Genomic DNA, 15,841 nt, shown 5'->3' with positions numbered 1-15,841 from the left:
GACACATACCTGTCATTTGGAACACATGAAGCTCTTGTCCATTGCACCCGTGCAATCCATTTTTCACAACCAACCAGGTCTCTTGCAAACTTATGAAGGGTAAATCGATCCTCCCGATTGTAGAAGCAATATCCAGCAATGCAACGAGCCAGCATATTTTGACTAACACGAAGGAACAACGAGCTACCTTCTGGGAGGTAAAACTAATGGAAACAAACGAGTTCACTTGAGGGCAGTCCTGCCATGTATGTCACTTCCTGCTTCTTCTCGAAAACAAATCCCTCGAGAAGATTTTCATGGCGGCGGGAGTTACAAAAAGCTGTATACATCAAAATCATGTTTTGTGGTGAAAAAACTCACGGGTCCATGTCGGCTGCCGTTTTTTCATTAATAATATACAAAATATCATCCATTTCATGACAGTGCCCCTTTAAACCCTGTACAAGCCTCTCCTCTGATATCAACCCAAGCAAGCCTCTTTGCCTTTCTCAGAACGCAACAATGGCAAATGTGTCTGTGTGTATGCGTGTTTACGTCCGTGTGTGTGTGTGTGTGTGTGTGTGTGTGTGTGTGTGTGTGTGTGTGTGTGTGTGAGACAGAGAGAGAGAGAGAGAGAGAGAGAGAGAGAGAGAGAGAGAGAGAGAGAGACAGAGAGAGTGAGACGGGACTGTGCAAGCGTGTGGAGCTGAGGTTCTGGTCCCCATTAACCCCGAAAAAAGTGGGATGACTGTATGCAGTCATATGTGTCACCGTCATGTTGAAATGGAAGTGTAGGCTATACCTTTTTCATTACCCCTTGGTGGCATAACAGAATGGAAGTATCCAACTTTTTCATAACCTCTGGGGGGTGGTGGCATATTCGAATTAAAGTGTAGATCTTTTTCATAAACTTTTGATGGCAGTATACATCTACAAAATGTCTTTTTCATACAACATTTGACAATTTTGGGGGAAAAGTGTGGATTGTAAACAATAAATTAGAGTATCCCCACAGGATATGCACTCATTCAGGTAAAAACAGATGAGCCGGCAGCAAGCCAGACAACAAAAAGTTAGAAGTGCAACTCACCGGATCCACGTGGACCCCCCCCCCAATTTTTGTCAATTTGTGAGATGACCAATAATTGTGCATAAGCATTATATTGGAGCAACTCCAAGACAAACCAGAAATTCTATAAATTGGTCCCTAATAGGTAGGTTTAACTATCTTAAGGGTTGCAATTATGTTCTCTCTCAACACTCATCAGTTCATTCAAGTTCAGTTGACAAATTAAGCCATTCACTCTCTGTTGTTTAGAAAATAATTTGTTCCACATCAGCATTATGTTGTGTACTGTGTGTGTTTGAGTCAAGAACTAATTTTATTTAACTGTGGCAACCCTTTAACAAAGACTGATTTGATTTTTCATCATTTAGACATGCCTAAATAACCACATCCGTCCACTTTTCTACCCCAAGATCTACTTCTCAAGCACCCAGTCTCACGATCGACCAGGGTAGGCTTACTTTTTTTTATAGAATGACTAATGATGAAATAGAATGACCGAGTCACAAAGATCTCCCCACTACAAAAATGTATATAAAAGTATATTGAGGATTCTTTATGTGTAAATGTATGTTTGTGTGCCTTGCATAACCGCATGTGCCAATATTGCACAACACAACATAATTAACTATAAACATTTTTTGTAACTATCTGAGTTCACGTTCTTCTGCTTCTTTTTCTTTCGGCTTGTCCCGTTCGGGGTCGCCACAGTGTCATCTTTTTCCATCTAAACTCATCTCGTGCATACTCCTCTCTAACACCCACTGTCCTCATTTTGTCCGTCACTAATTCTGAGCAATTAAAATAATCATCAAACCCTGTTTAGATTAGCAACCTGAATCAGTGACGAGCTAGGTAGGAAATGGGAAGTTTCTGTGCACTTATTGTGTTACAAACTGAAGACCCTCGCTGATCGCATTGAGTCCTAACCTTAGTCCTGACCTTAACTCTTTTCAACACCAGCACCCTGTAGGTCATCATTCTTGTTTGCAGACAAAAACACTGCATAGCAAGGAGTTGGGTGGGCCTGAGTCCTTGGGCATTAATAGTATCACAAATCAGACCTTCACTGACCCAATTAAGTTAGCTTTATGTGTGTGAATGCAGACAATTTTCTTTTTGGGCATTAGGCATCCTTTTTCTTTTCCACGGTACTATCACATGAACATTTCTGCCATGACGTACTACTAACTAGCCACTATTTAGCCTCTTGTCAGCCGCTAAAGAACACATGCTAAGGTCTTGTGTTTAACGTGAATTTTGGTTACTCCAGAACTAATAATCTTGATTAGATCTCCTGCACTGCTAACATGTTACCGTGACCAGTGGAATGTTCATTTATTTTAAAGGTTTCCATATTATATTATATTTGCTCGAACATTATTACTACGGTTATATAATGTAAGTTTTTTGCCTCTGAGTTTCTGTCAGTTTTAATATGATCAAGTAAGCTGCAACTCCTGCGACAATGGTGCCATTCTTTGATTGGCAGTTTCCTACACTTACCTAACTTCAAACTATTTGCGTCAGAATTAAACACAATTAATTAATTCATTCACTCACAAGTGAAGTTTATTAATTAATTACTCTTTCAAATTGGGAATTTTTCTACATTTACAACTTTAACAAAAGGCAAACATTTGTCTATCTAATGATCTGGCTCATTTTTAAAATTTTAAACCAAAGTCAACACCATTGTAATTCATTACCAATCATTACTGACCAAATCATAAATAAAATGATTTTATTTACCAAAACCATCAATCCATTTTCTGAGCTGTTTCCTCTCACATGGGTTGTGGGAGTGCTGAAGTCAATCCTAACTATCTGTGCAGGAAGCAGGGTACACTTTCAACTGGTTGCCAACCAATCACAGGACACATATAAACAAACAACCTTTTGCACTGACATTCACAATTTAGAGTCTTCAATTAACGAACCATGTATGTATTTGGGATGTTGGAGGAAACCAGAGTGCCCAAAGAAAATACACAGAGCCACAATGAGAAAATGCAAACTTCAACACAGGCAGAGCCGGGATTTGAACCTCAGGCCTCAGAACTGTGAGTCAGATGCTCTCACCAATCATTCACCGTGTTTCTTTACCAAAACTAAATAAATAATTCATTACATGAGAAAAGATTTCAAACTAAGTTCAACTGATTTACTAAACACCACTTAGGGTTTTTTGAAATTCTTTTAATACAGAAACAAAATAATTTCCAACACTCAATTTTAATTCAGTCAATAAAACTTAAAAAGCATTAACTCAACATAGTAAATTCACTACTGCTTAAACGCACATTCCCAATCATATTTCAGATAAAATGGTAAACCATTGAAGCAAAACTTGGAAACTAATGACTAACAATGAATGTTCCCGCTTATTTCATACTTTAGTTCCAACCCATATTATTTATGTAACATTATTCTTACAGAAACGTGTACCAAACATCAATTTAACTCACACGTCTAAATGGGTTAAGAGCTCACAGGTACTGCACACCTATCACAATCATGGATGAACTTTCAGAAAGCCCAAGTCAATATGATAACCTTGAATATTAGAACACCTGTTAAGCAACCTGACGAAGGAACTCAAACCAGTCTATGCCGAATCCGTCAAAACTGCTACCCTTGAGGTCCTCAAACCAAACATAGTGCAGCTGATGAGCAACACCAACAACAAAACAAGAGTGAAAGAACCTCACTTACTTGGTTTTGAATTTGCTATGACAATTGATACGGAATGAGCGGGAGGATGATGGAATTAAGCACAGACTGGAGGCTGAACTGCAAGTCAAACAAGTCACTTCAACAGAACATATGACAAAACACTCGTTTGAGCCTTACAGAGGCCCATCTCATTTACGTTGACCCACAGTGTGACAATGGGGAGGCATCCATAGCTGTCCTCACGGCTGCAGATGGCACTGCTCAGTTGACATCAGACACGAGTTATAGCGTTAATCTTTTAAAATGGTTAATTAACATGGGGCCTTGCTGGCTATGAAAAATAAATCCAAGACAACAATATTTAGCTGACTGACCATCTAAAGACCAACTTCTTAAAGTCAGTCATCAAGGATCCCCCCGGTGGATCAAGCTTCCAAAGACATCCAGCATCTCACTGAAAAAAAAAAATCAAAACCCTGAAAATTTGAACGCTCCGAAGAAATGCTCTGATAGGGCAGGGGGATAAGGGAGACTCGAAACACCTCAGGCATACTGCATCCTCTTGTGCAAGGCATGCTTCAGGTTTTTAAAAGAACCAAACACTGTAGAAGATAAAAATTTCAAAAACAATTTTCCAGAAAAACCAGAATACTAAACTTAACATATTTTGTAGACGACAGTGCGCACCAGTTAATAGGCTGCGCCCACTCCGTGTAGCTTTTTTTTTTTTTTTTTGCTTTTTTCCCTATGTGCAGGACCATAGGTCGCCAATATACTCTATAGTGAAATGAAACCTCCACACAGTTTGTAAATGTTCATTTACATCCCTTGTTTTCAAACTTATCACAACCAAGTATGCAAGGGCCACAGACATCCTGGAGGCAGGAAGGTGGAAGGATGCGGCATAGGTGATGTGAAAGAGGAAAGCAGCCCAGCCGGACAGGGGAGGGGGAGCCTGTCCACGCCCAGGGGGTCAGGAGGAATGATTTAAGACAACAGAAAAGGTAAAAGTGGGGGAGACTTTTTGTAACAGACAATCGGACAGATTGCTCGCAGCTGTGAGATTTTTTTTCTGGACTTTTAAAGTCACAGCCGCTAACGACAGAAAAAAAAAAACAATATTTTAGCCTCATTATTAAATGTACTGCAGGGTTTGAGCACCTGAAAAAATACCAGCTTGTCGTTGAGAAAATATGGTCATTTGGGTTTGGCAACAAGTCCCTGCACACGGTCTAGATCACAACTGTGCGACTGGTAAAGGTTTAGCTCAAGAAATAAAGACAAACACAATGACATTAGATCCCAAAATTCTCAATATGAACAATGAACCGGCAATGGAACTCAAAGGCACCTGTTGCCACACTTCTAATCAAAACTCCAAGGCAGTACAGCAACACATACTGTATAACCGCATCTGAAATAAAACTTATAACGAGTCACAGTTTCTTTGAATACCAATTCATGCTATAAATGCAGTTTATACAGGCTGAATACAATCTACTTAACCGTTTTAGTACAGTAATGTGTATCCCAAAAACTAGCTGGAAAATTCAAGTAAATATGAAAACTAATATCTTACCTCTCATTGTCATCCCAGGATACACACGTCTGGTTTGTGGTGCCCTTTTGGATGAAACAGTTGTAAAATTAATATTAAATGGCATTAACTGCTGTGTTAACCTCCCTCTCTAAAACTCTGATTTGTTACTCACGTTGTACAAGTGAGACAATTCAACTGCAACTGGAAGTGCAGCAGAAAGTGAAGCAGGAGTGGGTTTTATAGTGACTGATACAACCTTGGAGTTCAGTACTGTGCTGTTTCTACAGGGACAAAAAGAGAAAACAATGTTACTTTGACAATGAACTGTTTATATTTACCAGTACATTTATTCACAGTTTAGAGTCTTCATTTACCCTAACAGGGCAGCGCAGTGACCGATTACTGAAAGCATCTATTTTTTTTCTGGGTACACCGCTTTCTTCATACAATGAAAAAACATGTATGTAAAGTTAATTGCAGACTCAAGGCCTCTTTACACTTCCGTGTGTGGCAACTGCGCTGACATGGTGGGTGTCCTGCATCCCATTTGCCTTTATACTCGAGCGCAACCCATGCACACACTTGCACAAAAAGGGCTGCAGTTGTTACCCAAATCAGAGGGGTCACTATGGCTGGTATTGGCTAGGATGTCATAGGACGGCATTTCCTCGGCACTTTTGGGTAATTTCCGATAGCAGTGTATACTTTCCTTTCCATAACAAGAAACAAAGCAAGAACTATGGCGACAGTGGAACACTGTTTGCGTGGGCAAATGGCCAGATAATATGTTTAATTATGCAACAAAATCGATCAACAAGGTAGCAAGCGTGGCTGGTATGTGGAACAGGGAGGAATGGTGAGTACATCATCATAGCATGTAACTAAAATGACCAATCATGAGAGATGATCTCTGCGGCTTTCTTTCTGCAGCAACATTTTTGGATGTGTACAGCAAGTGAAACAGAGGTGCTGCACGAGACAATGCGTAGGTCATGTGATACAATGTGGGCGTTGTCGACGGCACAAGCGTGGGAGTATCAAGAGGCCTCCAGAAGTCTCCATAGCTTTGAATGTGAGTGTGAATGGTTGTCATTGTGTGTCCTGCAAGTAGCTAGTGACCGGTGAACCTCCCCTCTCGTCCAAAATAAGATGGGATAGGCTCAGCACACCCACCTGCACATTTGTTATGGTAGTAGTTCATTTTGGCCCTGTTGTGCAGCAAAATTAGGTAACCAAAATAGAGCTCTCGATTTAGCTCAGCACTCAATATAATTCCCAGCAATTTAACACCGCAAACAACAAACACAATTAATAAGCATATTGTTTAATGTAAATGACCAGGTAAGACAATCATTTTTTAATCATTATTAGATTTTGCAATGTTCCACAACATTTTATGCCATTAAAATTTTCCTCCCTAATTGTGATTCCTACTTTTCATAGCAACTATTAATCATGAGGAAAGAGACAATCATAAGGAAAGGAACTGCTAATTGTTGGGGATGTCAACTCCTTCTGGACAGCTGAACACATTAAACTTTTGCTCACCTTTTTGATACTTCACATTACCATTGTGTGCTTGAAGCACAATCACCCTCTCACCAGTCCAAAACATAATCAGTCACTTTAATCTTTCATGTCGTCTAGTCTCTCTTTTCAAACTCATCTCATTTAGCTGGAGGGGGCAAATTAATGCTAAAAAAAAGAAAGCAGATAAGAATGAAATGAAATGGCAGTGTGAAGAGGAGTTGAGGAAGATGAAAGCTGTTTAAAAAGTGAACAAATGTGGGAGGACTGATGAGATTCAAGATTTAATTTCCCAGATTCTGTATGTTGTCCAGCAGATCATAGTAGGGTTTGCAGCCACAAGAGATTTCTGACCGGAATTAATTGAACATATGGTATGCAAATACATTTGACTTAAATTATAGGCAGGAGGAGGAGCTGTCACCATCATCGAGGAGCTGTCACCATCATCATGTGTACTCTTGTTTTAGAAATTCAGTACTTGTTAAATGGATAACAATCGAGGCGAGTGATTTCAGATGAAAATCACGCAATAAATGAAATCCACAAAGTGGCAACCATATTTATGTGTGCATGTTCGCATGCGTCTGTGTTTGCGTATGTGTATGTGCGTGCACGTACATGTACGTGTGTGTGTGCATGTGTGTGTGCACGTACATAAGTCACTGCCACTGTCTGATACTTTTAGAGGGGTACAGGTCCATGAGGTCACCATCCATACAAAAATTCATGACGACTAAAGGAAGGTGTGCTGCGCTTGAATAAACTGAACAACAGCCCATACAATGTATGAACAGGTGATTTTATGCTTTAAGTAGTGGCCCCATTCCTCACACTGACAGTACTGGGAATGCGTTGAGCGAAAAGCATTATAGGAACCTAGAATCCCTTGCGTAAAGGTTTGAACTACAGGGTGAGTGTTTCTTTCGGCTTGTCCCTTTCGGGGTCGCCACAGCGTGTGATCTCAGATGAACGCACATATGTTTGGCACAATTTTTACGCCGGATGCCCTTCCTGACGCAACCCTTCTCAGGGAGTAGAGGCCCCAGTGGGATATGAACCCACAACCCCTGGTTTTCCAAACCAGTGCTCTAACCACTGAGCTACGGGGCCTCTAAAGGTTTGAACTACAGGACTGTAGTAGAAAAATAAAGCAAAATGTTGCTCTCTACTCACAATTGTTCCTCTTATGAGTATGTGCATTAACATGTGCATGAGCTATTCATTGGGCTAAGGTCAGTATTTGTGAATTTATGTCATTAAAACTTTGCTTGTGACTTGTGTTTTAAATGGTGGATTTCTGGAAATGTTCTATATGACCTCATGCAATTTGATGACTCACCAAATGTATGAGTTTAGATAACTCAAGGTTCATTTTCTGCTCAGAGCCCATTGGAACTAAGTGAATTATTGCTACTGCATTAATATCAAATAGTGAAAAACACTAACTATTTCAGAGATGTGCATGTAAGTAAATGCAGTACACAACTTTGTAAGAATAATCTATGATGCAATGAATCAGCAAAAGTGGCACGGCAAGAGAATACTGTTTGTCGAATGATGATGTGTACACCGGGTCAGCCCAAGAAAGACAATGAAGCAATATAAATATGATACATTAAAGGTATGGAAATCATTCAATAAGGGAAACAATTGCCGACAACAGCCATTAAAGTAATGTGGAGGTTAAACTTATTTATTGCAATATTTTAAATTAAAAAAATTAATCTAAGGGCGGCATGCTGGACAACTGGTCTGCCACACAGTTCTGAGGACAGGGGTTCAAAATCCCGGTCCCGACTGTGTGGCATTTCCATGTTCTCTCCATGGCTGCATGCCTTTATTCCCGTTTCCTCCCAAATTCTAAAAACTTGCATGGTAGGTTGATTGAAGAATCTAACTTGTCTGTAGGTGTGAATGCGAGTGTAAATAGTTGCTTGTTTATATGTGCGCTGCAATTGGCTGGTTATCAGTTCTGGGTCGATCCCACCTCCTGCCCGACGATAGCTGGGATAGGCTCCAGCACCCCGTGACCCTTGTGGATAGGTGGCTCAGTTAATAAATCGATAGGTGATTGCATTCATTTTGACAAAACGTTGAAGGTGGTAAATGGGCCAAGAAAGAGTCCATTATGTTTGGTGCAGATCCAGAAAAAAGCGACATTTAGTGACATGCAATTTGAGTCTGTCATGAATGGAGCACCTAAATCCTGCGTATCTATTCCTAACATTTTATTGCTTGAACAAAGACATGGGCAGTAAATAACGATTAAAAACATGTCCTGTGATTGATTGGCGACCAGTTCTGGGTGTGGTCCGCCTTTCTTCCGGTGTAAGCTTCAGGCCTCCCACGAACCTAGTGGCATGGAAAATGGTCATGGACATGTGCATACAACTACAGTATATCCCCAGTGAACAGTTCAGTTTTGCCCCAGGTCTGCACCTGAAATGGTGCTCTCTCTTCTAAGAGGGACAGTCAAAGATTGATGAGACCAATTTACCCGACTAATATATATCTATTTTTTTCTGAAATGTTCCTGGTTTGTGTTTTAAAGACATGTTTGAGGGTTTATTATATGAAACAAAAGTTTTGTTTGGATCTGCTCTCTTTCTGTCAGCAATTTTATAAAAAATGGCATTGTGTGCCATCAGAAGCAAAGAGCTATGATAGAATCTTTGGCTTTTGAGGGAGCATCACTATTAAATAATATCAAAACGTTGCAACGTGTATGAGGAAGCTGCAAAGAGCAACAAAACAGTCAAAAAGTCCTTGACGAGGTGGAAAAGTGTAGGGAAGATCCTGCTTTGAGTGACCTCTTTTAGAAAAAAAAAAAGACCATCTGATCAGCTTCAGTGGTTAATCCTGGGAACAGTAAGCGGGCAGAGGCACTGATCAGAGATTGCAGACTTACCATTGGTGACTTCATGGTTATGACTTCATATTGTATGAATACTAGCGGGCGAAAAGATGCCTGAAGAATGGATGAAAAGTGTTCTAGTTCCCATTTTTAAGAACAAAGGGGATGTTCAGAGCTGTGGGAACTATAGAGGAATAAAGTTGATGAGCCACACAATGAAGTTATGGGAAAGAGTAGTGGAGGCTAGACTCAGGACAGAAGTAAGTATCTGCGAGCAACAGTATGGTTTCATGCCTAGAAAGAGTACCACAGATGCATTATTTGCTTTGAGGATGCTAGTGGAAAAGTACAGAGAAGGTCAGAAGGAGCTGCATTGTGTCTTTGTGGATCTACAGAAAGCCTATGACAGAGTACCAAGAGACAAACTTTGGTACTGCATGCATAAGTCTGGTGTGGCAGAGAAGTATGTTAAAATAGTACAGGACATGTATAATGGCAGCAGAACAATGGTGAGGTGTGCCTTAGGTGTGACAGAGGAATTTAAGGTGGAGGTGGGACTGCATTAGGGATCAGCTCTGAGCCCCTTCCTGTTTGCAGTGGTAATGGATAGGCTGACAGATGAGGTTAGATTGGAATCCCCTTGGACCATGATGTTCGCAGATGATATTGTGATATGCAGTGAAAGCAGCGAGCATGCAGAAGAACAATTAGAAAGATGGAGACATGCACTGGAAATGAGAGGAATGAAGATTAGCCGAAGTAAAACAGAATATATGTGCGTGAATGAGAAAAGTGGAGGGGGAAGAGTGAGGCTACAGGGAGAAGAGATAGCGAGGGTGGACGACTTCAAATATTTAGGGTCAACAATCCAGAGCAATGGTGAGTGTGGTAAGGAAGTGAAGAAACGGGTCCAAGCAGGTTGGAACAGCAGGCAAAAGGTGTCTGGTGTGTTATGTGACACAAGAGTCTCAGCAAGGATGAAGGGCAAAGTTTACAAAACAGTGGTGAGGCCGGCCATGATGTACGGATTAGAGACGGTGGCACTGAAGAAACAACAGGAAGCAGAACTGGAGGTGGCAGAAATGAAGTTGTTGAGGTTCTCGCTCGTAGTGAGCAGGTTGGATAGGAATAGAAATGAGCTCATTAGAGGGACAGCCAAAGTTGGATGTTTTGGAGACAAGATTCGAGAGAGCAGACTTCGATGGTTTGGACATGTTCAGAGGCGACAGAGTGAGTATATTGGTAGAAGGATGCTGAGGGTTGAGCTCCCAGGCAAAAGAGCGAGAGGAAGACCAAAGAGAAGGTTTATGGATTTGGTGAGGGAAGACATAAGATGGCAAAAGATGACACGCTGTGGCGACCCCTAATGGGACAAGCCGAAAGGAAAAGAAGAAGAAGATAATCGTATGCCCATCCACATTTTGATGCCTTTTGGAACTGTTTAATGACAGTTCCCCAAAGCTGCTGCTTCTTCTTTTCCTTTCCACTTGACCCGTTAGGGGTCACTGGAGCGGGTCATCTTTTTTCCATGTAAGCCTATCTCCTGCATCTTCCTCTCTAACACCAGCTTTTCTAAAACCAGCTGCCCTCATATCTTCCCTCAGAACATCCATCAATCTTCTCTTTGGTCTTTTGCCTGGTAGCTCCATCCTTAGCACCCTTCTACCAATATACTCACACACTCGCCTCTGGACCATCAAACTCTACTCTCTCGAACCTTGTCTCCTAAAAATCTAACTGACTGTCCCTCTTAAGAGCTCATTTCTAATCATATCCAACCTGTTCACTCCTAAGGGGAAACTCAACACCTTCATTTCTTCAACCTCCAAGCTCTGCTTCCTGTTTGTCACCATCTCAAATCTGACACATTTCCATCTCTAGCCTGAATCACCCTAACCTGATGCACATCCTTCCCATCTCTATCCCTCTGTCTGGTCAACCTGAAGAGATCCTTTTCTCCTTCATTCATGTCCAACCTGGTGTACATGTCAGCATACAGTAAAGAAAATAAGTACTTGAACACTACATATTGCACGTTTTCACACTTAGAAGTCATAAAGGGGTTAGAAATTTTCAGCGTAGGTCCATGTCCACTGTGAGAGAGATAATCTAAAAAGAAAATCCAGAAATCACAATGTATGATTTTTTTTAACGATTTATTTGTGTGATACGGCTGCAAATAAGCATTTGAACACCTGAGAAAAACAATATTAATATTTGGTACAGTAGCCTTCTTTTGCAATTACAGAGGTCAAACATTTCCTGTAGTTGTTCACCAGGTTTGCACACACTACTGGAGGGATTTTGGCCTACTCCTCCACACAGATCTTCTCTAGATCATAAAGGTTTCTGGGCTGTCGCTAAAAAACACTGAGTTTCAGCTCCCTCCAAAGATTTTCTATTGGGTTTAGGTCTGGAGACTGGCTAGGCCACGCCAGAACCTAATAAGCTTTTTATGGAGCCACTCCTTGGTTTTCCTGGCTGTGTGCTTCAGGTCATTGTTATGTTGAAAGACCCAGCCACGACCCATCTTCAATGTTCTGACAGAGGGAAAAAGATTGTTCCCCAAAATCTCACAATACATGACCACGGTCATCCTCTCCTTAATACAGTGCAGTCACCCTGTCCCATGTGCAGAAAAACACCCCCTTGCGTCACAGTAGGGATGGTGTTCTTGGGATGGAACTCATCATTCATATTCCTCCAAACACGTTATAGTGGAATTATGACCAAAAAGTTCCATTTTGGTCTCATCTGACCACAAAACTTGCTCCCATGACTCCTCTGCATTATCCAAATGGCCTTTGGCAAACTTAAGACGGGTCTTGACGTGCTGGTTTTAGCAGGGGAACCTTCTATACCATTGATGATTTCAAACCATGATGTCTTAGTGTATTACCAACAGTCACCTCGGAAATGGTGGTCACAGCTCTTTTCAAGATTTCACCAAGTCCTGTCGTGTAGTCCTGGGCTGATTCCTCACCACCACCAACTTGCAATATAGCAGGGTGTATGCCTCTTCCGCTACCTCTGCCTTTGCCCTACGATGCACCTCAGTGTATTCCTTACGCCTCTCCTCAGTCCTCTCAATGTCCCACTTCTTTTCTAACCGCTTTCCTTGTATGACTTCCTGTAATTTGGGGTTCTACCTCCAAGTCTCCATTTCCCCTTTCCTACCAGAAGACTCACCAAGTATTCTCCTGCCTGTCTCTCTGATCACCTTGGCTGTTGTTGTCCAGTCTTCCGGGAGCTCCTCCTGTCCATCAAGACCCTGTCTCACCTCTTTCCAAAAGGCCACAAAACATTCTTTCCTTTCTCAGCTTCCACGACCTGGTTCTACGCTCTACCTTTTTCTTCTTAATCTTCCGACCCACCACCAGTCATACCACCATCCTATGCTGTCGAGCTACACTCTACCTACCATTACCTTATAGTCAGTCACCTCCTTCAGATTACATCGTCTGCACAAACTGTAACCACCTGGATGCTTCTACCTCCACTCTTGTAGGTCACTCTATGTTCCTGACTCCTCTGCAAATAAAAAGTGTTTACTACTGCCATTTCCATCCTTCTTGCAAACTCCACTATCATCTGTCCCTCAAAGTTCCTTTCCTGGATGCCGTAGTTATCCATCACTTCTTCATTGCCCCTGTTTCGTTCACGAACATGTCCATGACAATCTGCACCAATCACAACTGTCGTTCTGTCTGGGATGCTCATAAGTACTTCATCTAGTTCCCTCCAGAATTTCTCCTTCATCTGTAGGTCACATCCTAATTGTGGGGTGTAGGAGCTAATCACATTATAAATAACACCCTCGATTTTAAGTTTAAGCTTCATCACTCGATGTGATACTCTTTTCACCTCAAAGAAACATTCTGAGCCAGCTCTTCCTTTAAAATAACCCCTACTCCATTTCTCTTCCCATCTACTCCATGGTAAAATAATTTGAACCTTGCTCCTAAACTTCTAGCCTTACTATGTTTCCTCCTGCTCTCTTGGATGCACAATATGTCAACCTTTCTCCTAATCACCATGTCAACCAATTCCTGATCTTTTCCTGTCATAGTCCAAACATACAAAGTCCCTACACTCAGTTGTAGGCTCTGGGCATTCCTCTTCTTCTTTTGCTGACGAATCCGCTTTTCTCCTCTTCTTTGACCCATAATAGCTGAATTTCCACCAACGCCCTGCAGGTGCTGGGATTGTGCTTTGATAACCCGGGCCACAACTGATCCAGTATGGTATGCTTTAGTTGAACACTCATATTTGTTTGGCACAGTTTTTTGCTGAATGCCCTTCCTGACAGTGCCTCCTGCATTTATCCGGGCTTGGGACCGGCCTACAGATTGCAGCGGCTAGTGCCCATATAGGGCTGCATTCGTGAAAACACTAAAAGATACTTTCTGTTTATTCAACAATGATCTTACCTTTGCAAATTCAGAAGATTTCCCAAGTTTCTGTACAGAATGATTCCTGTTACAAATGTTGAAGAGACATCCGAATCTGAGAGAGAGAGATTAGGAAACAAAAACAAACTTGGTCAGAGTCAGACTTAAGAATCTCAATGGTGCTGTCGTTGTTTGAACAGTGGCTTTTGTTTGAAGAAAATGCAGGCAATTTGGTCTGTTTCCAGATTTTTGAGAATGGATGTGGCCACCATGAGTATTAACAGTGTATTACTGGTGTGGGTAAAATTTCTGGGTCAGGAGCCACATTGGTTTGTAAAATTTGATAGGCAGGCCAATCCAAGATAAATTGGTTCCATCTTAAACATGAAAAAAAATATGGCATTGTAGTGTAGACACTGACAATTACTTTTAACTGGAACTGAGTGATTGATCTCCCCATCCCCCCTTTATATCCAGTACATCAAACTCTGGTGTTAGTTTTATTGTGGCACCGCTCAGATCCGAGAAATTCATCACTGAGGTGGGATCTGAGGATGCTTTGTTAGTGTTCATCATACTACATGTCTGTTCACACACATTTGTAGAGCCTTACAACGCCAGCATCCTCTGTGCTATCTTTTGAATTTTTTAAAGTTTGTCTGCACTTCATGAAGCGTAAAACTCATCCACTTTTGCAGAGATGAACTTCTAAGTCAGTATCACATTGGAAATCCATCAGCTCCAAATGTAGCTGCTGTGGCGATGTTTCGGGGTTTTGTGTAAAGGGACATAACATCATCTAAAGTGGCATCATTTTTTCTAAAATCAGAGAATCAAAACGAGAATTGTCCTTGCAGGTCGTCCAGTGATTTCCTGGATTTTTTCACACGTGAAGGGCTATCTTTCAGCATAGCCAGTGTGGGGAAATGAACAAATAACTTGACATTTGCTTCGAGAATAAAGCTATTTTGGTTTAGCTGGCTCTGAATATTGTATACTTTTTATGCACAAACTGTTTTTTTTCCCTTCCCTTCATGTTCAAATCATTCATATGTGTCAGTATGTCCACAGTAAAAGCTAAATCCCAAAGCCAAACTGTGTCATTCAGCCGAGGAAAATCGCCAGTTTTCTTAAATAGCAGCAAAAATGAGACAATCCTGTTTTTGAGCTCCCACACTCAATGGCAAACTAGCCAGTGGACATTTAAGTGGTCAACCAAGTCCTGGTAATTATCATCAGTTTCTCAAGAAACTTTATAAGATGATAATGCTGAAGTCCTCTTGCACAAATAAAGTTGAGTTTTACAACTGGCTTTACTACATGGTCAAGCTACAGTCAATTTACTCAGCACTACCTAGTGGAGGCGCCATGGTGGAGGAAATAGTTTTGAGAGTTGGCCCCATGGTTATGAGGACTGGGGTTCAAATCTCAGCCTCACCTGTGTAGCGTTTGCATGTTCTTCCCGTGCCTGCGTGGGTTTTTTCCGGGCTCCTGCACTCCCGTGACCCTTGTGAGGATAAGATGCTCGGAAAATAGATGAATGGATGGACTTCCTGGTGGATTATGCACTGGAGAAAAATTACCTCCTGATCACGGTTGTCCTCTTTCACCTATCCTACATTCATTTTAGTAGCCCGATGTTTTTTCTGATTTAGGAATCCATCTGTGCTTATGGCAGTGATCGTACTCAAAGGTAGCTTGTGTCTCTTGATGATCCCTGACACATTGTCTTGTGTCATCAAAATAAATCCTCTCCAAGCATTTTTCCCCTTCAGGGATCCCATGGCCAAAAACTCCTCCGTGAT

General features: G+C 41.4%; 1 protein-coding gene and 1 non-coding gene across 2 annotated transcripts in view; both read right to left on the bottom strand.

The window, feature by feature from the left end:
• The window catches only part of LOC133500796 (adhesion G protein-coupled receptor B1-like), a 326,242-nt gene that overhangs the window by 105,483 nt on the left and 204,918 nt on the right, over positions 1–15,841 (bottom strand). The window contains exons 14-16 of the mRNA XM_061819933.1: positions 14,076–14,151; positions 5,434–5,542; positions 5,301–5,344 (exon numbers count right to left, since the gene is read on the bottom strand). Coding sequence (XP_061675917.1) covers positions 5,301–5,344; positions 5,434–5,542; positions 14,076–14,151 — 229 coding nt within the window. The remainder of the gene's footprint in view (positions 1–5,300; positions 5,345–5,433; positions 5,543–14,075; positions 14,152–15,841) is intronic.
• On the bottom strand, positions 7,829–7,901 carry trnas-gga (transfer RNA serine (anticodon GGA)). The gene has a single exon. It is a non-coding gene; the product is annotated as a tRNA-Ser (tRNA).

The sequence above is a fragment of the Syngnathoides biaculeatus genome, chromosome 5 (genome assembly GCF_019802595.1).
Source record: "Syngnathoides biaculeatus isolate LvHL_M chromosome 5, ASM1980259v1, whole genome shotgun sequence".
Classification (NCBI taxonomy): domain Eukaryota; kingdom Metazoa; phylum Chordata; class Actinopteri; order Syngnathiformes; family Syngnathidae; genus Syngnathoides; species Syngnathoides biaculeatus.
The sequence above is the reverse complement of the archived record's forward strand: the minus strand, read 5'-3'. Positions and strand labels throughout refer to the sequence as shown.